This window comes from Motacilla alba, chromosome 4 (genome assembly GCF_015832195.1).
Source record: "Motacilla alba alba isolate MOTALB_02 chromosome 4, Motacilla_alba_V1.0_pri, whole genome shotgun sequence".
NCBI lineage: Eukaryota > Metazoa > Chordata > Aves > Passeriformes > Motacillidae > Motacilla > Motacilla alba.
Genome location: NC_052019.1, coordinates 23,045,419 through 23,071,089, shown reverse-complemented (window position 1 = coordinate 23,071,089; position 25,671 = coordinate 23,045,419). Strand labels below are relative to the sequence as shown.

Genomic DNA, 25,671 nt, shown 5'->3' with positions numbered 1-25,671 from the left:
CCTGTTCCAGTTTGTTTAGTCACAAGTCTGAATTAGATCTCTCTGTTGGTTGGTTTCATTTACTATAAACAGGTCTTGTGCTTTGTTTCAATACATCAAAGCCCTTAGCCAGGCACAGACAGGTAACGTAAAAGGGGGTAAGAAAGTTTACAGTCTTGCTTCATTGTTTCTCTAAGCGTTCCAGGCAACGGTCAGAGGGATCACACGGAGTTTAAAGGAAGGCTTGGTTGCTGTTTTTTTGTCTATGTAAACTGGTTTCTCTTTTGTTCCTTTTCTAGAAACCACATGTAACTTTAGGGCAGAAAAGTGTAAAATGTGGCACTTCTCAAACCAGCGTTACCGCTGCCCTGGGGTAACTCGATCAGGCAAAGGTGCAGGCTCCTCTCCCTGCTATGCTGATGCCTGCTGCCGTCCTTCAGGTGAGTACCAGAGGGTTTATCTTCTTTTCAAACATGCATCCACCTGAAGGAGGCAGATGGCTGAGAAGGGTATTTTCTCATGACTGACACTGACAAAAAAAACCCAAAAAAACCCCACTGTTTTAGCCTTTTAGAGATTAATGCGAATCACTCCCTCCCACAGTAGTTTTAGTAAAGCTGCTCTAAAAGTTTGCTTCCTTCCAGTCCTTGCATTTCTCCAGGTTTTCTTCTCTGATTTTTGGGGGCTTGATTTTTGGGGTTTTTTTTGTTTGTTGTTTGTTTTTTGTTGTTTTGTTTTGTTTATGCTTCTGGTTTTGGGGTTTGGGTTGGGTTTTTTGTTTGTTTGTTGGGGGAGGGGTTTGCTGTTGGTGTTTTTTGGGGTTTTTGTTTGTTTGGTTTGGTTTTTTTTACTCTGCCCTCTTAAAACAACAGGAATGCTGGCTGGCCCTCAGCCAGCCAGAACTCAGCAAGCAGGGTAAAATTTCAGTTCAGATTTACGGGAAGGTGTTGGGAGTAAAAATCTGGTTTGGTGAGTTTAAGGCAGGGAGTAGTCCGGAGACAGCCTTGCTACTGTGAGTGTGGAGAGAAAGAGAGGAGGGGGGGGAGGAGGATAATAAAAACCACCCAGGCTGGAGATTAGAGACCAATTTTTCTCCTGTCCGAGTTTCAGAGCGTGTTGCTGAGCTCCTGCAGCCTTATCGAGTTTGCAGGCAGAAAGCCGGGTCTGGGGTGCGAGAGCTGCGCGGTGCCGGCAAAGAGCTCAGCGCCCCGCTCAGCGCCCTGGAATGTGCGGCTTAGGGCAGGGGCGAGCAGGGGCTTTGGCTTAGCTGGTACTTACTAATCGCAAGTTTTAGCGCTCAAAAAGTCCGTTTAAAAAAAAAAAAAAAAAAAAAAAAGCCAAAAAAAAAAAAAAAAAAAAAAAAAAAACCAAAGCAAAAACAAAACCAAACCACCGAGCAAAGAAGCGAAGAGCCAAGAGAGAGGGTTAAGATTGGGAGAGCTGTTGCTCCAAGCAGCAGTGCAAGGAGTTGCTCAACTCTCACTTAGCAGCGCGGTAGGAAGGACAATGCATTAAGGTCGCTACCCCAAAACGCTGCCGTTGCTGCGAATGGTGCTGGGCGCTGAGGTGGGCTCCAGGTAGGTACCGTCGCTTTTCGGTTTGCTCTGCACTTCCTCCGTCCTTAGCTGTGCATTGGATTGTGCTTACTCTTCTGTGATTGGGTTGACAATGTAAGCGACCAGAAGTTCACTCAGAAAATACATTTTAAAGTGTTTTTACGGGGAAAAGGCAAATGGAGAGAACTGCAGAGGTTTCGGTGGAGTTTTGGTGACTCTTTCCAACTGACATATTTCTGGTGATTCTGAAAAAAGATGACAGGTGAGAGGTAGAGGCAGGTACTAAAAAAGGATTGAGAAGTAATTAGCAGATCTGAGAGTTTTAATTTAAAATATGTGTTTCTCCAAGTCAAAGAAAAAGCACAGCGTGACTTGCCTAATGTCTTTGGAGTCAATTTCGGAAGTAGTGTTTCGTTTCATGGCTGCTTTTTCTTTTTGAACACTTAAAATGCTGTCGTTTGTACAGACCACAGAGCCCTGGCACAAGTGACAGGGAGGTGACAAGAGGGCTCCGAGTCTGCTGTCTGCCAGTCTGTTATAGACATTAGCATAAGAATGGGATCTTATCTGTGAAAAGTTTCTGAAGACCATTCAGAATATATGTATCCATCAGGAGGTCAAGCATCTTCTTCACGCTGAGATATGCGTGATTAGATGAGAAATACTAGGGTTCACGTTAAAAGAAGTAGCAGATTTTAAATTTTTAGAGGTAAGGCTGCACAGCTCATTTCTTCTCAGGAACTTGAAATAAAACTTTGAGCTAAAGCAAATTTATTGTAATGGTTAAAGATGGGCTGGGACGTTGTAGGTCGCAAAATCCCTACTAAATTTTATGGGCTCAACTGGGCTGACCTGGCAGAAGGCAGGAGCGTTAGACGGGGCTGAAATGAGCCGCCTGAGGCTAACGCAAGCTGAGTATCGGTGCCCTGATGTGTCTCCCAGACTGTGCAAACGATAATTTGGACAAGCCTGCAATTACTCCCTGCCAGCGCGGCCGAGCTCGCACGGTGCGGGAGCAGCCGCGCGGTTCCGCAGGGCGCGGCGGCGCGGGCGGGCTCCGCGCTCGGGCGCGGGGAGCGCTGCGCGCCCGCGCAGCTGCCGGGCCCCGGGGCCAGGGGTCGGCCGCGGTGTTAAGCGCAGCCTGGTATACAGCTGGAAAACTGGAAGGCAGCATGCACTCCCAGAGAGGAGGTGGAGATAACGCCAGGAACGGGCCGCTGTTGGTGTCCGGCAGGCTCGAAGCTGAAGCTAACAGATTGCTGTCTGCGAGATAAACGGAGAGACAAACACTCCTTTTGCGCATTCGCTCCCTCTCCCGCCGCTCCCCTGCGTATTCCCGTCCTGAGAGAGGTTGTTCTCCTGGCTTGGTTCAAAGCCGTGCATCCTGCCGAGAGCGGAGGGCAGCTGTTGCCACCTCACCTCGCAGCCCGGGGAGAGCACAGCATCCTCTTCTGCTTTTTGGGTCTGACCTCTTCTGAGACACAGGCTCCGGGCCCTCAGAGCTGTTAGGGAAATATCTGGCGTTGACTGGCATGCAAATAGGGTTGCTAATAATTTCGGAGTGTCCCTGCTGCAGCTGAGGATGCAAAATCTTTCTTTGAAGTTTTAGAAAATAAAAGAATGTGCTGCCTTCAATACAGGCTTTTTAAAAGTTGAAAACATCGTAATAAAAATATTTAATATAGGCAGTGGAGATGGTAGAGCCTTCAGGGAATACTGTTTCTATGTCAGTTTGATCCGAACCCTTGATCTTGCGTGGCCCTCACCTGGCTGGCTTCAGCAAAGCTATCCCTGGCACTGGGGTCTGCTTTTGCAGCTTCCCACATTTTGGAGTCTTGGCTTCCTCCACATGGCAGAGCCCCCTCATTTTGCCACCACTCTGTGACATGCTACACCCTCTTCTGTGAAAGCTGTGAGAGCATCTGACAGCTAGAGAAGACCAGAGGTTACCCTGGAGTGGTGTGAGAGTACCTGTTGGGTAACCACAGGAGCCCACAGCACAGCTTGGGTGACAAACTCCAGCAGAGGTGACACCACATTTATGGTGAAACAAAAAGGTAATTTTGGCTTTTTCATTCGAATGGCCCCCTTGTGTGTAGTTTCCTGAACCCATATTGCTGTGATTTACTGAGAAATTTAGTAGGGGCAAGTATGTGCTCTTTGTGAAGAAGCATTGCCAGATCCTGTTCCTATTAAAAAAAAAGAAATCAGCAATGAACATAAAGATCAGGTTTGCTTTGTAGCAAGGAAGCAGATCTAACAGATTAACTGTAAAGAGACTATCTCCATGCTTGTATAGGGCTGTATGTAGTTGCTTTTTTTGCCATGAAGTTGAGATCTCCAAATTATTGATGACTTAAACCAACAAATCCTTCTTTATATTGCAGTGACTTTGACATTTGTTTTATAAGGGGATTTTTAGGTGCAATTTTCAAGTTTGTAAAATGGATCCCATGAACAGGATATTTTTGTCTGCTCCCTTAGTAGAGGGAAGGACTCTGACCTTTATCTTTCCAGTATGAGGCCTAAAATAATATTTCTTTCTGCTGTAGTAATTTTTTTTTCAATAAAATGCTTCTGGGTACACCTAGCTCTTGCCAAGATCAGGAACATCTCAGTAGCCTTGCTGAGACAATGCAGGCTTTGTATAGCTATGGCTGGTAGGGCTTTGGTGACACAGTAAACTCAACAGAGAAAAGCAACTTTTTAGTGACTGCAGAGCTGACTACCTGATACTTGAGGGCATTTTTGTCCTTTCCAGGCTTTCATTTGCCCTGATCCCAAGTAAGATTTTATTTGAAAAGAAGAAAGGGGTTTCTGATATTTTTAAAGTGTGTTTTACAAAATATGCTTAGAGTCTGGATGTTATCTTTTGCTTAGGCAGGTCATAAAGCTGAGACTGTGTCAGCACAGATGGGCTTATTTGCCACGAGATGGAAAGAAACTACAAAGGCATGAGAATCCTCAAGCAATAATAATGTGACAACAGTAACTTTCATGTACTTCCAAGTGGAGAACACCTTAACCAGCCTCTGACAACTGAGGCTGTCTATCCCATTTGCCAATGGGAGAGCCATTGGAAGGTTTACTCTGGAAAAGCAACACCCCAAGTGATGTAGCTCAGACTTTGCTTTCATGTTTTGGCCTTTTGAGTACCCAATGGATGGGCTGGAGTTGTGCCATAGAAATAAACTGAGGTACTGCATCTGCCTTTTTGTCTTTTTCCAGAGAAACTTCGCTCCACCACAAGTCAGGGTGTAGGCTGAGTTTCAGCAAGTTGAGTTCCCAATAACATTCAAGATGTCATTTATGATTGCTGTGTCACAGACCTGGGATTCCTGCCCTGGGTGTTTCTGCTGCGTGGACCTGCTCATACAGGCGGAGTGGAAGGGCTGTCGCTGCCGTGTGGGGCTCATGCACCAAATAGCTGGTGAGAGGCAAGAGATGGGATGGATGCAGGAAATGGTGAGGGGTCAGCTGAGTACAGACCAAGAATAGCACACAGCAGACTGGCTGCTGTTGGGCCATCTCAGCAGCAATGGAGAGATTTTAGAAGGAATTTAGGAGAGGTGAGCAAAGTTCCTCTGCAGCTGTTACCAGGGAAGCAGTCCCAGCAAGGAATTATGAAGGAAAACAGAAGGGCATATGATGAGAAGCATAAAGTGGGTGTTCATAAGCTGCAAAAGACACCTGGTTGTACTATTCAGCTCTGCCTGCCTAGGCAAGTACTGTGTGTAAGGACCTTCTATTTTATTTATTAGAAGATGGAAAGAGGATCAACAGGAGCACAGAAAATGATTGCCACATTCAAAGCTATGAAAATGACTCTTGAAATAATATTTGGAAGATAAAACAGTGGATCAAGATTGTAGATCAACAGTGGATCAAATGATGAAAGAGCAAAAAGGAATGTCACCATTAATGAGCTAATGTGAGGGTGAGACTCCAGGGAAGCATTTAAGTTTTGAGGGTAGATAGAACAGCCAGTGTCTTTGACATGCATGCAAAAAGCATCAACAGGTCTTAGCTGTACCTTGAAAGAAAGGCTGCCCAAATATAAAGTGTACCCTGCCTGCAAACAGCAGTAATGGTCACTGTGGAAAGGAAAGAAAAGACACTTTGGGTACTGCTTGAGATGGGGGGCAGTATTAGAGGCTCTGCTTTATCCACATATATCTGGAAGTGATGGCTGGGCTTTCATCAGACTGTGTTTCAACCTTCCTAGCAGAAGAGAAACAACTGAGGGGTGTTGGTTGGGCTGGATATTATGGGGAAGAAAATCGAAGAAAATTGAAATGTAGGGAGAATTTTGCAATTTAACTTGGTATGGAGGTAAGAGCTAAAAGCAAAAGAGAAGTCACATGGGTTGATGGAACAGAAATTGCAAAAAGGCTGAATGGTGGGCATAATGGGGGAGGCTAATGGATGGTGCTGAATGGGACCACTTGTAGTTTAGTGCAGGAAAAACCCAGCAGCAGATAGCCTCTGGACAGTGCATGCCAAATAAACAGTCTTTTTTAATGAGGAAAAGAAAAGGATCGGGGCAGAAGAGGAACAGAATTGGTAAACTGGACGTAGCATGACAAAGAGGGTGATATGGGTCATCAGCATAAATCAGCAGCAATAAGAAGAGAAAAATAGGGAATCAAAACCCAAGGAGGAAGGTGATGGACTTGGGTGAAGGGGAGGCATTTGCAGGGCTGGGAAGAGAAGGGAAGGGATAAAATGACAAATGAGCAAACCTTGAAAAAGAGGAGGAGGAGGAGGAAGAGGTGGAGGAGGAAGGAGACAGGGGAGGAAAAGGTCAGCTCACTGAGTCTGATCCCCAACCAGGATCAGAAAAGCTGAGACGGAGGTGCTTTATGAGGATTTGAAAGCTGTGCTCAAGATTTCAGGACCTGTAAGGGTGGAATTATGAAGAAACTGTGGCTAACAGGTCTTTAAAGCTGGAAGTTGTGCTGGGGTGACAGAGGGTATGAAGTGTGAGCAGTATGGAGGGCGCAACCCTGGGAGCTCTTGTGGCTGGGGAGGGACGAAGAGCCAGAGTGGGGAAAAAAGCGTGAAAGGCAAGGAGGGAAGATAGAGTCAAACACGATCATGCACGCAGGGACATGTCCTGTAGATGTTTTTGCAACAAAAGAGCACGTTCAACTCACCTCAATTAAATATTAACATTATTACCATGACTTAAGGCCATGTTTCTGGCAGTAAAATTTCTGTTGACTGTATGCTGAAATTTCACCAGAGTTCATACACTACTATCCACATCCTAATGTGAGTGTTAGTCCTCACAGGAAGCATTTCACTGTCATTAGCATTTTCATTAAAGGTAGCACTAATATGGCACTGGAAGCTCACAGGAGCATAGTCACAGGTAAGGCTGCAAGCAGACCTAGGCTTAATTGGTGAGGGCATTCAAACTTTTGGGACTGCAGTATAGTCTGTGGCTCTTGAAGATGGATTCTTTCTTTAGCTTCTAGGCCTCATGAAGCAGGCAAGAAAAGACACAACTTATCTGACTTACTGAGCGCACACTTTCAATGAACGTGCCTCTGGAGGTGCCTCTGGCTGGGTCAAGATCTGAATGTGCTTGCTGTTGCTGCCTTTTGTGGTGTCTTAGTCAGTGTTTACAAAATAAGTGGGATGAGTAGATGCTACTGACAAAGTTGTCTGCTCACCCTGGGCACCCAGGCTAAGGGTGGCTGCAGATGTACCCAGGGGCCTTGCACAACCCCAGGGCCCAGAAGCAAGTTTCAACCTGGGCAGGGCTCAAACAGGCCACAGTTGTCCTGCACAGAAGGAAAAAAATGTGATTTTCATAGAGGATAATTGTATTGAGCAACAATAAACAAAAAGGCTTTTACATGCTTCTTCCACATACTGAAGTCCCAAGTCTCAACTTACCAATGTGAGTCACAGGTCAGACTGTATGTGTGCAGAATAAATCTTCCTAAGCACCAAAGGGGTGGCAAGACATATCTAGGATGTTAGCAGAGTGCCCTGCCTCCTGTGACTCCTGTGATCAGTGGGAAGAGGGTCTGAGACAGGCAACAGCTCTTGAACACAGCTGTGTCTGTGCTGCTCTGCTCCTCTCTGCCTTGCCAACCAGGAGCCCTCCCTGATATTTTAAGGTCTGTTCTCTGACCTCTGTTTCACCACAGGTGTTTGCAGGTCCTTGCTGCAGGTGGTGAGAAGGTGTCTTCCCATGGTCACTCTTTATTTCTCTTGGAAAGCTCTGGCTTTCTGCAGGGAGTGGTCTGCAAGCTTACACTTTTGGTAAGCAGCAAGACCGACTGGTGAACAATTTTAGTTTTTACTGTTTGCTAACCGTATGAGTCTAAGTAAGAAAATTCCTCTGCAAATTCCTGCACAAATTCCTGGCCATTCCCATGGCCACCTGCCTCAGGGGGAGTTTATCAGGTACACTGTCTGGTTGATATACAGGGCACTGTATAAAACCTACAGCTCTGAGGAATGTGGAATGAACTGCCAGAAGCCCTGAGTAAATACAGCAAGTATTGCTAAACCAAAGGCACTGGTGGTCTTGTCTGCTGGCTTTCGCATCAGAATGAGAAAAGCCCAGGGCAAGCATTTTGCTTACAGAAGAGTTTCAGGGCTTTTCCCCCCCTCCTCTATCTAGAGCATTATCTGGAGTTTCAACTGTGCCTTTTTGATTCCTGTCATCTCCCAAAGATGGGTTTGTGGTGGTGTACCGCTGGCAAGAGAGGCACCTTAAAAAAAAACACAGGGATTTGAGAGGTGTTAACAGTGATCCTGCTGGTCCCTGGGCTCTGGGGTTCCTGAGAGCAGGTTGTGGTGTCCATCTCATTGGCCTTTACCAAGGAGACTGAAATCTGAGGCAAATCCTAGCATTTCCATCTGTAGATCACTGAGGTTTTGGGTTGTTTGTTTGTTTGTTTTTAAAAGGAAAATATATTATTTATATTTGTATATTTGTACATATATATAAACAGCATGTGCACTAGAGGTATCAACACAAATCGGTCTCAGTGCTGGATTTTCAACTCCTAAAGCACTGTCAGCTACCATTTTAATCTCTGTTTCAGGGAGATGATCTTATGGGATAATTTTGCCCACTGTCATATTTTTTTCTCTCCCTCTATATACTAAAAATACACTCTTGAGGAGTGCCACAAGAGATGAGCTGTTAAAGAATATACTACATATATAAAAGAGGTGAAGCATTAAGCATCTCTGCCTCTGTATTTTTCAACAGATATAGCAGGGTTTTTTCCTAAATAAATAAGTTGTGTAAAAAATACAGGTTATCCAAAGGAAATTTAAGCAAAATTGCTGACAGTGAGGTCAACTTTCCCATGGGAAGTGTAAGAAACTTAATTTTATGGAAAATGCTATGTATCTGTAAGCCTAGAAGGTTAAGTTCTCAATAAAGCTTCATATTGGTAATAGTGAAAATCAGTTAAAGACCTCAACTCTCAGTGCATGCTGCCAGTACACAGGACATGGACTGAACAGGGGTTTGTAAGCTGGGGTGTAATTTTATAGTATCTTTGGACACCTTCATGTTTTTAATACATGGGCAACTGTATGTTCTCTTTTTTTGTTGTACTCCAAAGCAATTGCAAAGGATCTGCTGCAGTTTGGGAGCTGTAACTGTGTTGTAATTGTGGATACAAGGTTATCCCCTGTGCCCCCCGGAATACCCACAAATGGGTCGGACAAACCCTTTGCAGAGCTGAGACTGGTGCAAAGAGGATTAGATAAGCTTGCTAGTTGTTGTTGTTGCTACACAAGTTTCTTTCGGAGTTCTGTGTTCAAAGCTGGCTCACTGCTTCCCATCTTCAGAGGTTCACCTTTGCCTTCTGGCACTGATGCCAGTTTCTGGGTCTCCACGCTCTCTGCATGCTCTGTCTGTGTCAGTCAGTGAGTCTGGCCTCACTGTGGCCAGGGATCCTGGCACAGGATACGTGCTCTGAACTGGTTTGTGTATGCCCTGGTGCCCCACAGACCACCCACTCTGCATCCTTGCAAGCCCTAGACAGCTGGACGTAGAGATGTTAGAACCATGGAAAAGCAAAAGGGTGAACCCCCTTCTGGCCAACAGCAGGAGCTTTCAATGACAGGGAAGGTGGATGAACCAGACTTTCCTTTTCACTGCTTTTCTACATTGTTTGAATGTGGGTTTCATCCACAATACCAAGACACAGAAAGGGCTTAGCTTCTGCCTGAGCTCTGATGAGGGGACACTGCTTTTGTGTCTTCTAAACCAAGCATTATTACATGAATAGTGTGTGATGAACATAATTTTGTTCGTCCTTCTGTAGATCCAAACCACTTATATCACATTTCCTCTTCATCTAGTCTTATCTGTTTTGTGTTGCAATCCTTGCTATGCTTCCCTATTTCCAAACCAAAGCACAATCTTTCTGAAAAAATAATCTGAAAGCTGCTGCCATTTTGAAACGTGGCCTTTTTCAAACAAAGAACATCAGGTGGTATTTGACACACTGGTTGGTTAATCCTTACCTGGAAAGTAACACATGCCAAAATCATTGCGTTCTTTAAGCTCCTGCAAATGTCAATCACTATTAAATAAAGGTTTCTTCTGAGTTCACACATACTATTGTAGGCATATGTGCAACAGGGTGTAGAACAAGCCAGGCAAGAAGCAAAAACTATACGAGTGACTGGTTTTGCAGGAAAAGCACCAGTATAAAACTTAGGAAACCTGGGTTCATGTCCCTGCCTTGCCATAAAAAATAACACACAGGAGTTAACAACGGTACAGTCCAGAGGTTTTTGTGGATATCTGTTTTGTGGTTGCTGGTCTCTGCTGGTATAGCTGAAAATCCCATCAGGTTGTGAGGTCTGCTATGGCCAATCTGTGGGGAACTTCAGCAAATCTCAGGGATTTTACTGTGTTTGGCTTATGCCTTCATTTTGATAGGGTTGAGTCGTTGTGCTGTGCGAGTCCTGGGGAGGGATGAGGGAAGGTGCCGGTCACAGCTGGACACCTAACCTGAACCTCTGGCAGCCCCTGGGCTCCTGGCCTTAGCTCCCCTTCCTTCAGTCCCACAGCCCTGGGGTGAGGGGGGCTCCATGAAGCCCTGCAATGGCACAGGCTGTCAAGGGATGGGAAGGGGGCACTGCCAGCATTTCATGATCCAGCTGTGTCCCTGTGAAGTGAGAGCAAGGTCCTGCTGACAGAGCAGTGAGCAGCACCTGCTGTGAAACTCCAGGGACAGAGGAGAGCCGGGAGTCCCCAGGATGCTGGTGGGACAAGTCCAGGTTTCTGCTTCAGATCACTGGTTTTGGAAAAGCAATGTACTGCTGAAGTGCCTGTGGCTTTAGTGTTGATAGGTAGATATAACTGTTGTAGCCCACTCTGGAAAAAAGTGTCCACACAATATAACCTACAAAAGATCTGAGACTGTAACTGCTCCAAGTGCATGATATTGAGCATCCAAAAGTTTCCATTGCACAAGAAGATGTAAAAGGAAGAAGACAGAGCGACTCTGGTTAATAAGAATGTCCTGCATTTTCTATTAGGAGACCATTTTCATTTGCTCATAATTTTGCAAAGCTTTGCATTGCATGGCAAGATACCTGAGGCCTGTGAATTGTTCTGCATTTACCTGTATAGAGACCCAAGAGTCGCTTAGCCTAAAAGTGTTTGAAAATTTCTGAAAATCAAAGCTAGAGAATTTGCTTTTTTTCAAACTTTTGCAACTTCTTCCTAAGGTTGCCTAAGTACTTGACCTCAAGCAGGGAAGTGGCTCTTGTGGAGGGGTCAAAGCAGGATATGAACCTTTGAAAACTGAGTTTCCATGTGTTTACTGGAAACTTCAACTTTTAATGTCCAAGTCCCCAAACCCGCTGTTGACACTACCTGTGCTCTGAGAAAACTTGAGTTAAAGTTCTAGCATGAGCCTGCTGGGCTCTCTGCCCTGTGTTCAAGAGCAGTCTATAGGGCACCTAAAGATAAAGAAAGCAAAGGAACAGGTACTGGGGTGTGGGGCTCCTGAAGAACAGGTTGAACCTAGTGGGAAGGGAAGAGGCAGAAGAGAGACAAAGAGGCAGGAGAGAGAAGACCACTGTTTGCCTTGAAAAGCTGATGAAGAGTCAGAAGGCTGATGGAAATAGGTATTTGATAACTCAGAAATTACTGAGAAGAGGCGGCTGAGCAGGGAGACAGCACATTTGGGAGCAAGGTCTGACATGGGGGGCTGCACTCAGAGCCAGCCAAGCAGGGGTTCTCAGGGCTAGAGACAATGACAGGAGGCAGGAAATGTGGGAGTTTGAGGCACTGCTGTTGGACAAGGGCAGGAGCAGAAGAAAGGCCAAGTCATCCAAGGAAACTGGACGCAGCCCAAGCCAGAGCACTTTGGGATGTGAATTCAAGGGTTTTCACCACTCCAGCTTTCCCTCAAGAAGCTGTAAGGAGTCCCCCACTCCTGTCTCGTCCCTTTTTCTCTGCTGCTGCCCTGCCTTTGTCATTTACTGTTCCTTTGTGAAACGGAAGTCCAAGCAGTAAATATCATGTGCTACTCCTCTGGTGACACACACATCAGTAGGATGCCTCATGATGGAATTTGGGGTTGGGTTTCAGTTTGCATCAGAAATAAAAAAAATACAGGGAAGCTTAGGAAAGCGTGTACAGATATATCCTGCTCATAAAAAATATGAAGTGCCAGATTTATAGTCTGCACAATCTTAGTTTGCCTTCTGTTATATATATTATTATAGTATGATCGTGGCTTTTTGACACATTCAGTGCTGATGAGGTTTTTTGAAGGAACCTTGCCATATGCCATCCATAAAAATGAGGGTGGACAAATGAACTTTAATTATTTAATTTTTTTTCTGCTGCTGTTCAGGATGTAAATGGTTCATGCTCTTGAATTCCTTTGCTCTGAAGAGAGATTTATTACTCTTTGGCTTTTTTTTAGTGGTGCTCATTGCTATAACATTTAAATACTTGCAAACAATAATGAGATAATCTGCGTAACAACAATTTGATATTTATTTACTTAAAAATAGGGACACTGTCTATAAATTAGGAAGTTTGCCATAGTTTAGATTATACAGTTTATGATGCCAGGGCCAGGCACAGGTGAACTTGCTTAGATAAAGCAAGTTAAAGGGCATCTTCACTGAACAGTGTTCTTAAGGGTAAATAAGCTCTAGCTATAGGCTTGTGTCAAGCTAAGAGGTTGTTTTGGGTGATGAGAAATACATGTACACAAATAAGTTGATGCGTTATTTCCATGTTTTCAAAATTATGCAATCCCTTTTTTTTTTTTTTTTTGCTTTAGAGTAGAATTTAATTTAGAAAATATCACCAAATTTAATGATAGAAATGGGGTAAAAAATTAAGACCTTTAATGTTTGCCTCAAGGCAAAACAAATTGTCCTCTTTTCTTGTTTTATTTGCACTTAAGCTACTAGTATAAGTCAGTTACACTGCTTGCCTCATGACTGTACTTTCCAGAAAACTTAGTTTTGCTTAAGATCCACATTTTCAAAATGCATTTCCCAAACAGTTCCCTTGCAGCTCTAAGTGCTCCTGCAAGCAAATTGCAGTCCAGAAAATGTCCCCATCTGGAAACAAGGAACATGCCACTGGTGACCATCCGTACAAACCTTGGTTTAAATGACTTGGCCAATGATACACAAGATCCATGTGCAGACCAAAGGCAGAAAGCTGTAATCAAGACCCTCTTTATTTGCCTTTGCTGTGCATTCCCCTTTCCTGCAGTGCATCAGGTGCTGTCACCTCCGTTGTCTCAGAATGTTGGGGACAGCCGCCACCGTTGGTGTCTGAGTCCAGCTTCTCTGCAGGAACAAGGCCACCCTCTCTACTCCATGTCAAGCAAAGGAGGCCCCTGTCTGCCATGAGGGTCCAGAGCAGTGTGAGATCAAATTTGCAGCACCCAGGTTCCAAATATGAGGTGCTCCAGGGGAGCAGCCTTTGCACCACTCACCCCCCACCCTCCCCTCCCCCACCCCAGACACATCTGCAAGATCCACCCAGACCCAGGCTGGCACCTTCACTCGGTGAAACATGGGAGTGAGGGCAATGGTACCTGGCACTTGTCAGGTTGGAGGGTACCCAAGCAAAGCCCTGCAATGCTTTTGTCCCTCCTGGGCTGTAGAGCTGTGTTGGGGTTCACCAGAAATAAGTGGCTGGGGTGAGGAGATGCCAGCCCCCTGCCACTGTCTAGTCAGGGATCTGTGGGGCCAGGAGGAGACCTCACAGGTAGAGGCATCCTCATCACCAGTGGTTGATTAGGTATCGGGCTGGGAAGGGAGATCCTGGGTTGTCATTTCTGTGCCATGGCCCCTTTCTGTGTTTTATCCCCATCCCTGCACGTTGTGGTAAAAGAGGGAGGAGCGAACCATGGCTTCTCATGGGTGGGAGTCACTCACAGTCTGAATTGTGCTGACTCAGGGGCTGGTTTGAGGATGCAGTGGTCCCACATGCATCCCTGCTGGTCAGCTGGAGGTCTGATGAGACTGGCAAAGCAGGACAGATGACCAAAACCTTACAGGGCAAGCCTCTTTCTCTGACAGCATTGCAGCTGAAAAAACTGATGAAAACATAAATGAGGCTTGTGTCCTCTGCATGGTAAGAAAAGGTAGAGGGGTAAAGAAGGAAGACATGGAGTGAGGAGTGTGCTGAGGACTGGGATATTACCCGTGCTAGGTGTACTAGGGTTAAACATTTCCTTGCTTAGGGAATATGTTCAGCATGGCTCTGGCCACCACAGTGCACCTCTTCTAGAGATCTGTTTATTAAAGTGTCCTGTAAAGTGGCAGAAGTCAAATGTAGCTATTCACCCTGTGCTGTTGCAGTGTTTCACTCTCCTTTTCCTGGTGGATGACAGCTACAAGTGATAGCTGTCTGAAGTTAAGCTGTTTTCAGGAGAGGAACAGGAAATTGGTCAGAGACTGAGATGATGGGACTGTGGAGTCAGGGTTGCCCACCACACAGGGCTGTGTTTCTCTTTTAACTTCGCCTTCAGGCAGCCTAGGGCTGAGGCACAGCCAGACAACGGGGCTGCTTTCCCTCCCATACCTAAAACAACTGTGACTCCAGAAAGGTGCAGGATCAAAACCTGAATGCATTACGTTTCCTAGCCAGTGCCTGTGGGCAAAGCTTTGGTTCTTTTTAAAGCAGAAATGGACAAAGGAGAAACACTTGTTGCACTGGGTGCTGCAGATAGCAGAGGGAAAGTATCCCCTGACCAACCAGCTTGAAATCCAGGATCAGAAATAAAGCACACAGAGCAATCTCCCTCATTCATAGCAAATGGCTGAAGATAAGGATGAAAACTCCTGTCCTGGGTGGGCTGCAACACATCAGATTATGCTACAGCCTTCATTGAGCAAACCTGAGGTGTGAATATGTTTGTGGAAACTAATGGGTGAATGATTCACAAAGAGAGAAAAGGACCTCCCAAAAATATAGAAGAGTATGCACCTTGAATAGGGCACAAAGCAATTATACTCCTCTCCTAATCCATATGGCAGCAGTACATTCCCTTTCATGCACCTGTGCTCATGCTTATCTGCACTTTCTCTGTTCTTCTGCAAGGCCACAGGCTCTGAGCAGGACCTGCAATACCTGGTGATTGCTTTATACCACAATAGTAACTTTTGAAAAGATGCAGGGCTGACATTATCATTTAACGTCTGTCCATTCCTCTGGTCATGTAATAGAGCAACAATAGAGAATGCAAACCACCCTCTTTTCATCTTCAAAGCTTTTTCACCAGGTCTGTAGGCTGGCCCAGCTGTGTTGGCCAGATCATATTTAGTTCCTTCTTCTCTGTGTGCTTCACCTCTGCCTTCTCACACTGACAGTCCTAGGGGCCATACCTGACCACCATACAGGAAACGTTCTTCACCTACTGGCCAGATTTTGCCTGTCTAGGCTGTATGGGAAGTGTGCTGATACAACAATCAGGGAGAACACAGCCTGAGCTCTGTGTGAGCCAAGGCAGCTTGCAGTACTGACCTTCAAGCAGGTCACAGCCACCTGGGCTGTCTAAGGCTAGTAAGGAGAGCCTGTGTCTGCACACATTATGCCCACTTACTTGAAACTGGTGAAAATCAGCATGTGGTTTTCTGGCTTTCAAAGCTAAATTGCTCTCAAACCCCCTGGAGATAACATGCATTATTACCGTAGTACTTAAATGGGGTGAGGGGTTTTTTTGTTTTTTTTTTTTTTGTTTTGTTTGTATTCCTTCTCTATTCAGATTTTGATTTAATATTCCTTCTCTCCCTCTGTTTTGGTTACTTTGTGTCTTAGAGCTTAGAGATTTCCTGCCCATATATTGAAAGTTTTTTATGAAGAATTTCAGCAACACTCAGAGTTACCAGTAAAAGCCCTCTGCAGATTTTGACAGAAGGAGTTATATGAAATTACTTCTAATCTCTTTATCCTTGTCACACCACTCTGCTATGCAGTAATACACCAAAGAATTTCCAGAAAGCAAAGGTTGGCAACTTACAATACGTACTCACTTGGTTGAAAAAAATAATTAATAAAGGAATTGGGATGTGAATTCAATCTGCTGCTTTGTTAGCTGAGGGACAAAGGAAGGGAAAATTGAGGAAAGAAGACTGGAAAAAGTAAATGTATTCCCAGTTTAATTTTTTTTTTCTGATAAAACCTTGAGGCCAAGCAAGCCATTTCCCTCAAAAGTTTAGATCATGTTCTGAAAGTTAAAAAAAATGAAGTATTTTGGTTGACTTTATCATGGCAGCTATCAATGGCATGTGGTTAATCCCTGTGGCAAAGCAGAGTGTAGAGTGGCAAAGCTGCAAGACAAATAACAATATGTCCTTGAGTGCACCAGTTCTGTGCCTGACAGGTTTTCATTTTTCACCCCGTTGCGTAACGCTGGCACGCACACCCGACAGTGTGTGAAACTGTCTGAGTAGGGCTTGGTCCTGCTTCCATTCAAGTCAAGGCCAGTACTCTTCCAGTTCTCAACAGAGGCAAGATCATGGCATGTGCTGGAGCTGACAGCAGCCCAATGGGGAAGCCAGGCAGCAATATTTTGGAATAGGTCAGCTGTCTCCTACTCTAGTCCAATCTTACCTGCACTTGTGTTAGGACACAGCATTTGAAGTCCCATGACAGATAATGAGTTTTGTTGCTTGTTTTCTCAGATTTATTTCCCTGAAAATAAAAAAAAAAGGAAAAAGGGGGAAAATATCCCAGGTATTATTTCCTCCTAAAATACACATGTACAGAAACAACATATTGGTTTCCTTGTAGTGTGTGTTTGTCAGTCTTAGCCAAGCGCTGTGTGTAGGTGTAATGTGATTTAAAAAAATAAGATGAAATGTGGGTGGGACTGAAAATGCAGTTGCTATTATTCATCTGTTTATGCCATCATGCATGTGTGATTAGGCTGTGATCTTGTGCAGCAGCCTAGGAACCTATGGATTGCTTGAATCATCTTCTGTAAAAGAGCCAGGAGATCTGTTATTTAATACTTCTACTGGATCAGCAAGATCTGTATATACTACATCTGTATTTCATAGCTACAGCCAGCCTCAGCCCACACATGTGAGGAAACATCAGCATAGAAATCCATACCCGTACTTTTTTCTTTACAATATGCAAGCTCATCAGGATTCCAGCTAGGATAAAAATATGTGTAAACAGCTTACATACTTACCAAAAGGGAAGATTTTGTAAAAATAAAACTATTTGTAAGTTTGGGTCAAGTTTGCAAAACAGACTATCTGTATAAAAATTAAAATTCCAAGGAAAATATTTCCAATTTTCAATTGTGAGCACTTTATGTGGAAATTGAAGGAACCTCCAAAGTGCTGGGGAAAAGAAATTAAACTGAAATTGATTTTTTTATTTGGTTGAGAAAAGCAAGTAAAAAGAATTTTTCTTATTGCTGTTTCTGGGATCAACTTGTGATATTAAAAAAGAAGAAAGGTTGTTTCTACACCTTTAATTTTGCTACACCTCCTCAGAAGGAGGAAAAAATGTGGCACTGGCACTTGCTTGGCAAGCCATCCTCAGCTGGGTACAGTAAGGAGTTTTTCCATGGGAGTCCAGTCCTCAATGCTCCTTCAACTCTGTGGAAACTTACCTGTGACGTATGCAGGCCATCCAAAAATCTTAGGTACAGATCCCTTATCACGTTTTTGCAGGCTCAACCACATTCCTGCTTCCACAGAGAGCAGTTCTTCTAGCTGCAGGCAGTACAAACTTGCAGTGCTAATTATTTGATCATCCGCCTCAGTATTTCCAGATGTAAAAGATTTCTTTATTTTACTTGTTAAATAAGGAGTTTGGTAATCTATCTCTGTTCCCCATAAGCTACATCTCTGCTAGTAAATCAAATGTGCCCAGAATGCTCGCTGCCACAGGGGCTGGCTGCCTCCAGAGGAGGATGCTGTGTGACCTGCAAAAACCAATGGCTGCACCCACGCTGTGTGTAAGGTACCATCCAGAGCTCACCCCAACCCTCGGTCTGTGCCTGGGAGAGTGATGATCTGCCCTCTGGTTTGGGCAACTGGTACTTAAATGACACGGGCCCAAAGTGTGTCAGCTGTTCTGGACCTCAAAAGGTGCAATTGGCTTCCGTTCCAGCACCTAGGAATGCTCAGTGACGTGGTTTGACTTCACTTACTTCTGTGGAGGTAGTTCTTACATGTCTCCGTTCCTCATTGGCACTGATCAGCTCAACAGCCTTCTTTCAGAGGCTCCAAAATCAGGTGTATACTTATTATGTCCCCAAGCAAAGTATTTGCATTCAAATAAAAGTATAATTAGTGCTAGCAGCTTTAGCAGGTGTTCCAGAATGAGGCTGGTAGGGGAGAATGAAGCCATCAAGATAAAAACCTGGGATCCATGGGATGTCTGCCCAGGAAGGAGTGAAACAAGGCAAAATGACAGGTAGCAGCAGATGCTGATGGAGAGGGCTGCTGGCTGCTGCTGAACTGAACAGTTTCACTGGGAATAAACTCAAGAATTTCTAAGCAAGCATAAGACATGAGTCTGTTTGCAGAGGGGGAGAAGGAGGAGTCTGGAGGCTCTAATGGCCTGGATTTTGTGGGGTTTTTTTGTAGGGAGGAAACATTTGTTTGTCACAAATATGCTGTGGATCCAAGTTAAATTTTCAAGAACCTATTCTTACTGGGGATGCAATTGCAAGCAGTTCCCTACTGGAAGAAGAAGTTGACTTCTGATTCCTATGAAAATGTAAAAGAAGTAAAATGTAAAGAAAAAAAATGTAAAATCATGTAAATTATTCTTTTTAACTGAGAACCCCCTGGAAGGACAGGGTACAAAGTCTTTGAGAGGCACTGACTTCCCAGCTGGTCAGTACAACAAGGAGACTCATCCAGTTTCTCAGTGTAGTAGAAGACAATCTTTCTGATCAAAGTGTGGAGTTGTGTTGTGCTTAGCCAGCTTCTGGGGCTATTTGTATGTACCTGTTTAGTCGATGAGCTATAGTAATAAGCCTATAGAATAATAGAAAATACCTACATGTCCTTTGCAAGAAGAGTACAGGAGATCAAGACTAATTTTTACTAAAGCTGGTTTTGCCATCTCTATGTAGAATAAATGTATTGTCCTGTTACATTGCAATATTGAGTTCAAGGAAGCACTTTTTCTGATGGGATATACCTGTCACCTGAGACTTCTCTTTCACCTATTAATTTTGTTATCCACTCCTTTCACCCCCACACAGTGGGGTAGCATTTTTTAAGAATTAACAGCAGCAACTTTGTTTTCTCAGTTATGTCTAGTTTAACTAACATCTAATCTTCTTAGCTCTTATACCCTCACAAACAGGGGTTTGTTTGGCTAAAAACTTTTAATTAGCCCAATCACATGGAGCAGGTATTTAACAACCCCAAGGCAAGCCCATTTCAGACATCAGAGGTGTCTCACCACCAGATTGGGAGAGCTAATTCTAGGAGCCTTTTGCTGCAGGCTGCAGAACTTGAATAACAGGGTTAGTGAGTGGCTGGCACCCAGTTTTTCTGCATAAGTGGGCAGCATTCTTTAATGGCAATTTGCTGGCTCCAAACAGCATTTCATGATCCTTCACTAACCCCTCATCTCTGCTCTCCCTCCAAAGCAGCCCCTCAGTTTGTGCTTGCACAAGTCAAGCCAGCTCTGAAGAAAGGCAAGGATCTTCTCACGGGATCGCTCAGACCTGTGAAGACCTGGCAGGTTACTGGAACAAATAAACACATAAACAGACTGACTGGGCACAGAACCCACTGAACTTTTGATCTTAGTAATTTGAATCCAGGAGAAACATGGCTTGAGCAGAACACGGGTCCTAACCCAGGAAGTACAGGGTCACTGCTGCAGGGCAGGCAAGGCTGGGGGGAGAATGCTGATGCCAACAGGACCTGGGCTCCTGTGGCACGTGAAATCAGTGAGAAAAGGAGTGGCTATCACAAAGCAGAAGAATTGATACTTGTGAAAAAGCAGGAATAAATGCTTGCATAATATGCTGAATGTGCAATTACTAACTTGAGACTAGCTCTGCCACAGAACCAGGGCCCTGGCTGTGCAAAGCCCACCCATGAGCCCACCATAAATGATTCTCAGGCCCAAGCTGTTTCTCCAGTAGTCTCTCTCGGAGGCATCCTGGGGGGCTGTGTGAAGTACTTAAGAGTGCTCCTCCAGCATGTCCCTGGGGAAACCAGAGCAATACTGTGATCGCTGGGATTGGAGGGAAAGACCATGTGTGGTGACCCACAGGGTATCACTTCATTGCACTTTTACAGCAGTATCATCTTCCTCTGCTGTGTCTGCTGCCACTGTGGTGTTTTGGAAACACCTGTGTCTGTAGAAGTGATGCTGATCAAGTCACCCCCATTGAGTGTGCTGCCATGGAGTTATTTCTGGTCTATACTATCATCTTAAATTTGCTTTGGAAAATCGCTAAACATAGTAAACATAAGTAAGTAAATAAGTGAGAAAAAATATCAGCATCTTCTATTTAAAGTTGCAGAGATGTAAGCTCTCTAGATCTACCACGAGTTTGCAATACCATGAGAGCTTTCTTAGGCATTAGTTTTAATTTATTGTCAATTAACCTGAGGTATTTGGTACATTTGTCCCACCATTCTGCACATGTTCGTTCCCAGCTCCAGTGGCTCTTCCTCAGGATGCCATTACTTCCTCTCAGGGCTGGGGAGCCCTGCCTGCCCTCCCCTGCCTCAGCAGGGGAGAAGATGTCTGGAAGGTCTGCATAGTGAGCAGGGAAGGATATTCTTTTGGGAGGTTTCACAGACCTGTGAGGAATATGACTGGCCAAGCTGATTGTTACAGATGTGGTTATGATGAGCTGTCTCTGCTGTAAATACTTTAAAATGCCCTCCTGCCCCAGTATGGGAGGTAAACCAGGTAGCCATATGGTGCACATGTAAACATGGGGTACCTGTTTGCTTGTGTTCTAGCTAGACATAAAATCAATTTTTAAAGCAAATTATTCTGATGAATGGATGTAAAATCAATTGAAGGTATGTTGCCTGAACAAGATCTGCTTGATCAGGCAGGATTTCCATTCCAGCCCACTTACTGAGAGAAGCTAAAATAGCAAAAACATGGAGCATTAGAAATCGTTCCTTAGGAAGCCAGCTTTTAAAAAAGTCTGCTGACTGAGCTCATTAATATTTTGCTTTCAGAGGGCAACTGGAAAACTTAATAGCATCACATGAAAATATTTGCAGGAAGCAATAAATATATGAGTGCTTGCAGTGCTGATGGCCATTAAAATTTCTGTTTTCTGGCTTACTTACTTACAACCAACTGAAAGCAAGCCATAAGGCAAATTAAAATGTGGCAGAATGATGTGATGGAAGGGAAACTTGATGTCAGGTAGTACAATGAAAAGCTACTGAGGGCACCTAAGTAATGAAGGGATCTTACCTATAATATCCAAAACTTAACACACCAGGTAAAGCAAAATCTTTGGTACTTTGCAAAGTACTATGAAGGGAGTAATTCAGCACTCACACTCTGGCACTCTCTTAAATATTTGAGACCGGTGGCCCACACCAAGCTTCGTGTCGCTGTTGTGCTCAGCGTGCTCAATGTCCAACAAGTGGATGAGGACTGAAGTTTTGCCACAAGGATGTGCTGAGACCCTGGGCAACAAGAATATTTTAGTAAATTCCCTAATCCTTTGGAAAAAAGCAGCCAAAACACATGTGATAGTCAGCCTCTGGCTGAGTAGGCTCAGGCTCAGGCAGACATCACCACGGGGGTTTGTTTGATTCAGGTCTATAAAATCCAGGGTGGTATGAAGTGGGTGGTTTGGGGAGAGCTATTCAGTCTCTCCCAATGCAAGAGGTAGTGACTGTTAGACAAAGATCTAGGAGCCATTTTCAGAATAAAAGGAGATATTTCTTCATGCAGCAAATACTGGATTTGTGAAACTCTTTACCAAAGGGTAAGACAGTTGCAACAATTTTTTTCAGACACTCAAGGGAAGACTGGGCAAGTACTTGGAAGACAAGTCAACAGCTGGGCAATCTAGAACAGGCTGAAGGAAACCCCTGTGCTGAAAATGGTTGGAGGCTGGGAAACAAGTTGCAGAAAAGATCAATTATGTTCATCCTATTGTTGCTGTTCTTCAGGGGTCAGTTTGTCATCACTGCTGCAGACAGGTTACTGGGCTACATGAGTCCCAAAAATCTGAAATAATAACACTGCTCTTATATTTTTACTTGATTTGTGAGCCAATTGTATATCAGTTTTCTGATGTGTAGATTATTTAAGGTGCTCTGACTTCCCATCTATACCTGAGCTGGAGGGGAGAGCAGTGCAGGGAGCAGTGGTTCTGGGAAGCAGGTTGCTCTGTCAGCTACACCATGGCCATAGCTACCAGATGCATGGGAAGACATAGCAGTAGGGCTCAGTGGCAAGGGCAGCATTGCATGATAGTGTATTTTGTCTGGGGTCCAATAAATTGCAGGCTATGCTTTGTGAAGCCACGTGCTAGAGTGCTCCCATTTATTTACACTAGGATGGTTTTTTAACCCTGTTAAACTAGCCTGACAAGATTGCCCTAGCCAAGGAGACCTTCTCTGTCTCTTCTGTTCCACTTTGTCCCTCTTTTTGTGCACAGGAAGACTCAGAACTGACATCTGTGCTTTCTTTTATGAAACTAAAATATTTTTTGAAAAGTTTGTGGATTAAGAAATGACCCCAAGTTCTTCCTTTGTGCTCCAAATAAGTAAAACACGGGTCACAGCAATACAGCAAAACTTAGATTGCCCTTGTACTTGAGAACATATAGCAAGAAACATTATACTCAGTAGTTTAAATTAACTTGCTTATCTTCAGACTACCAGAAAAAAATTATTATTTATCCCCCTCTCTTATAGAGCAGCAAAGATAAGCGCTTTGTTAAAAGCATCAGTGCAATTCCATTGCCTTAAGTCTGAAGCTGTGGGGAGGGGAAGCTCTGACAAGCTGTTTCTGGCCCACTGTGTTTTTTGAGTTTATCATCTGAGTGACAACGTGGCAAAGTACATTCAATATGTGTTATGAAAAACCACACTCTGATACTCATGGCTTAGTAATTGTAAAAATTATTTAAATAAACATTCTAAAATTTTAAAAATATAATAAATATTTTTTACAAATACTTTTTAAAAAGGGATACTGCAGGTTTTGCGTACACATATATACAAAAAATAATGAGAATTGTATCAAATGTGTGCAGAGATACATGTAATCATAAGATGTGAGCTTTTCTGTGTCTGCAGGGAGCTAAGGCATGTTTTCATATGGGCTTTTTTTTGATATATGTACGTATCTGTACTGCCTGGAACAAAGGCTTTTATAAAAGTTTTATAAATGGTATATGCATTATTTAAGGTTTTATATAAGCATCAATTGCTATAGCACTTCTAGGTTTTGTTTCAGAGGGGATAAAGGAACTTATTCCTGATATTAGTCGTGTTGCTTGAAGCTCTGCTGTGAAGCCCTCTGAAACTATACCTCTACCTTGACTCTAGTGGAACTGTGCTAATTTGTTTTAATGAAGAATGCAGACTCATTAGGTTAAAAGAAATTGTGTCAACCCATGATCTGATATCCCAGGGATGCCAGTGGATTCTGACTGATGCATGAATTTTCATGACTAAGCACAGTATTTTTCTTTAGGTTAGAAATGCAGACATTTAGCTTGGATATTCCTTCAGCAAGGAATATATTCACAAGGCAAAAAGGATCTTGGAGACATAGGTTTCTAGAGAATGTCACCAAAATATGATAGGGCTGAAACCTCTTTTTGAGTGACTGCCATAGTCCCACATTTTCCTTCTTCACTCAACTGGAATGAAATCAATAGAAAATTTATTTTCTACAAACCAGTTTCCCAAGAATGTGTTTTTAATGAGGCCACAAGAATTCCTTCCTTTAACCTTCTCTGGAACATCATTTATCTTCTTTCCTTCCATGCATATACTACTTCACATAGGTCTAGAGGTGGCAAGGGAGGGATTTTAGCAGAGCTAAGAAAATACAGCCCCTTGCCTCCATTTCCAATTATCATATAGAAGGAACAGGGATGGAGTGAACTTTGTTTTAACAGTAGCAATTCCTTGGTACAACTCTGGGCTTATAAATCCATCTCTCCTTTGCTTCTCCCCTCAGAGATACATCAGCATCACAGGTGAGAGATCTGCACACCAAAGGAGCTACACACTACCATTTTATTTACTGTTCCTTAACAAATCAAGCAATCAGCAAGATGCTAACACCCAAAACATTGACTAACACACTGATGAAAATGAAGTTTAACAAGGCTTACTCCATTTTTGTACAAAGGATCACTAAAGGCTCTGCCACACAGACTGATTCACAGTCTGCAATTTCAGGCTCATACACAGTGTGATCCCACAAGCTTATATTCATCGATGCTCTGCCTCGTTCATGTTTTTAGTGGGTTTAGCACTGCAAGAAAATAAAGAATTTCACTGATGATTTACTTAACCACAAGCAAATTAAATTATATTCAACCTATCAATAAAGTGACATCAGTGAAGAACAAGAAATGGGCTGAGCAACTTGGGTTCGACCAATAACTGAACCACGGCATCCATTGTAATAACATCTGAGTGTCAAATGTACACGTGAAGAATAGCAGCAAATCCAAAAGGTGTATTTTTTCCTCCCTCTGTGCTTCTATTTGTTTATTTAGATTGTCTGAGTTGCCCTCACTTGTTTGTGTCAAGGAGTGAGGATGTTCCAACATGCCGTGGCCTTCGTTCCTGAGAGCGGCCTCTGGTGAAGAAACACCTTTACCTTTCCCCTGGATGTGCTGGGCTTACACCTCAGCCCAGGCGGGTGGCAGGCACTCCCCAGCTCTGGCTGCTCTCCCAGCATCCTCGTGGCCCTGCTGGCAGTGAATGCCAGGGTGGGGGAGGATCCAGGAGATCTGCCTGGTGGCAGGCTCGCAGGTCCAGCTCTTGAAGCGGTGCCCCAGCCTGGAAGTGAGCTTGCAGAGAGGAGTGAGGCTGTCAGAGCTCGTGCCAGCTGGGAGGGCAGGCTCACACCAGCTACATGCTGTATCTCTGCAAAAGATGCTGCATGGCAATCCTTACCTTGGCTCGAACAGGCCCAGTGCCTAGCAGGAGATCATCTATTTCTTCTAATGAAGCAAGTATAAGTGGCAAACAGGAAATTTTTAGCAGCCTTGTCTGGCCCCAGACAAAACACCACAGAGCTGTTGCTCTTTTTTTGTGCTGGACCTGTTCTTGTTCTCTGCAATTCTTTGCTCTTGAGAAGTCTGGTGTCCCCACTGCCACCCCAAGGAATGGGTGAAGGTATGGAAACACTTTTCATGATCTGGAGCCACTTTCAATTTTAATAATTGCATATATGACAGCATTCTGACTTTTCCTATGATGAATGGTGCTTGCTGCTGGTAGTTTCGTCTGGAGACAATATTGTCCTTTAATGAGAAGAAAAATCTTTAGAAGTGGCCTAGACACTCAGTTTCCCATCCCTACATTTTAAAACAGTATCTGACTAAGATAAATGAAATCAGATAAATGGCTGTCCTATCACTCAAAGTCAGATAAATGGCTATCCTATCACTCAAAATGGTCACAGTAAGCTTAGTGAAACCAAGCATTG

At 44.0% G+C, this 25,671-nt stretch overlaps 1 protein-coding gene across 3 annotated transcripts in view; it reads left to right on the top strand.

Annotated features, from left to right (window-relative positions):
- Nucleotides 1–25,671, top strand: part of RBM47 (RNA binding motif protein 47) — a 75,696-nt gene continuing 50,025 nt past the window's right edge. The window contains exons 1-2 of one of the 3 annotated variants that reach the window (XM_038134875.1): nucleotides 1–122; nucleotides 279–419. Coding sequence is in view for 1 of the 3 variants with exons in the window: in XM_038134874.1 (XP_037990802.1) it covers nucleotides 1,528–1,556 (29 nt within the window). In the remaining 2 variants the exon portion in view is untranslated. Of the gene's footprint in view, nucleotides 123–193; nucleotides 420–1,331; nucleotides 1,557–25,671 lie in introns of those variants that run through there. The other 2 variants (XM_038134878.1, XM_038134874.1) reach the window with 2 other exon arrangements.